At 35.9% G+C, this 643-nt stretch overlaps 1 protein-coding gene across 3 annotated transcripts in view; it reads left to right on the forward strand.

Moving 5' to 3' along the window:
- The window catches only part of anp32b (acidic (leucine-rich) nuclear phosphoprotein 32 family, member B), a 5,188-nt gene that overhangs the window by 2,476 nt on the left and 2,069 nt on the right, over nt 1-643 (forward strand). For all 3 annotated transcript variants that reach the window (XM_016520554.1, XM_016520552.1, XM_016520553.1), the window contains exons 2-3: nt 219-368; nt 460-582. In XM_016520554.1, the coding sequence (XP_016376040.1) occupies nt 219-368; nt 460-582 (273 nt within the window). The remainder of the gene's footprint in view (nt 1-218; nt 369-459; nt 583-643) is intronic.

Genomic DNA, 643 nt, shown 5'->3' on the forward strand with positions numbered 1-643 from the left:
CAATTTTACTGTTCCTAATATTCTGTATGTTCAGGGGAAATTTTTTTTTTTTTTTTTTTTTTTACCAGCATAGTTTGTCGCCTCCATTGAGCATGTCCATGTTGGCCAACGTGTCCAACTCCCCTGCCTGCTCAAATTTGAGTTGTTGCTCCTATGATTCCATGTTGTTAACACATTACTTTTAGTATTTATATTTTTCCTCTTATGTTGGTTTCTAGGTACGAGAACTTGTCCTTGACAACTGCAGATCAAATGAAGGGAAAATTGAAGGCCTCACAGCAGAATTTGTTAATCTTGAGTTTCTAAGTTTGATAAATGTTGGTCTACTCTCGGTCTCCAACCTCCCTAAACTTGGAAAACTTAAAAAGGTAATCCGTGTGTTTACTGGTCTCTGTTAAGAATGTGAAATTATCTTGTCTTTATCTTGTGTTCTGATATGTATGCATGTTTATTTTTTAGTTGGAACTCAGTGACAACAGAATCTCTGGTGGCCTTGATGTTTTAGCTGAAAAACTCCCCAATCTCACACATCTAAACCTAAGTGGCAACAAACTGAAAGACATCAGCACATTGGAACCCTTGGTTTGTACAGACTTCCTGTCTTATAAATTTGCATGTAGTTTTTCACATTTACATATATATA

This window comes from Sinocyclocheilus rhinocerous, unplaced genomic scaffold (genome assembly GCF_001515625.1).
Source record: "Sinocyclocheilus rhinocerous isolate Xijiao unplaced genomic scaffold, SAMN03320098_v1.1 scaffold2134, whole genome shotgun sequence".
Taxonomy (NCBI): Eukaryota; Metazoa; Chordata; class Actinopteri; order Cypriniformes; family Cyprinidae; genus Sinocyclocheilus; species Sinocyclocheilus rhinocerous.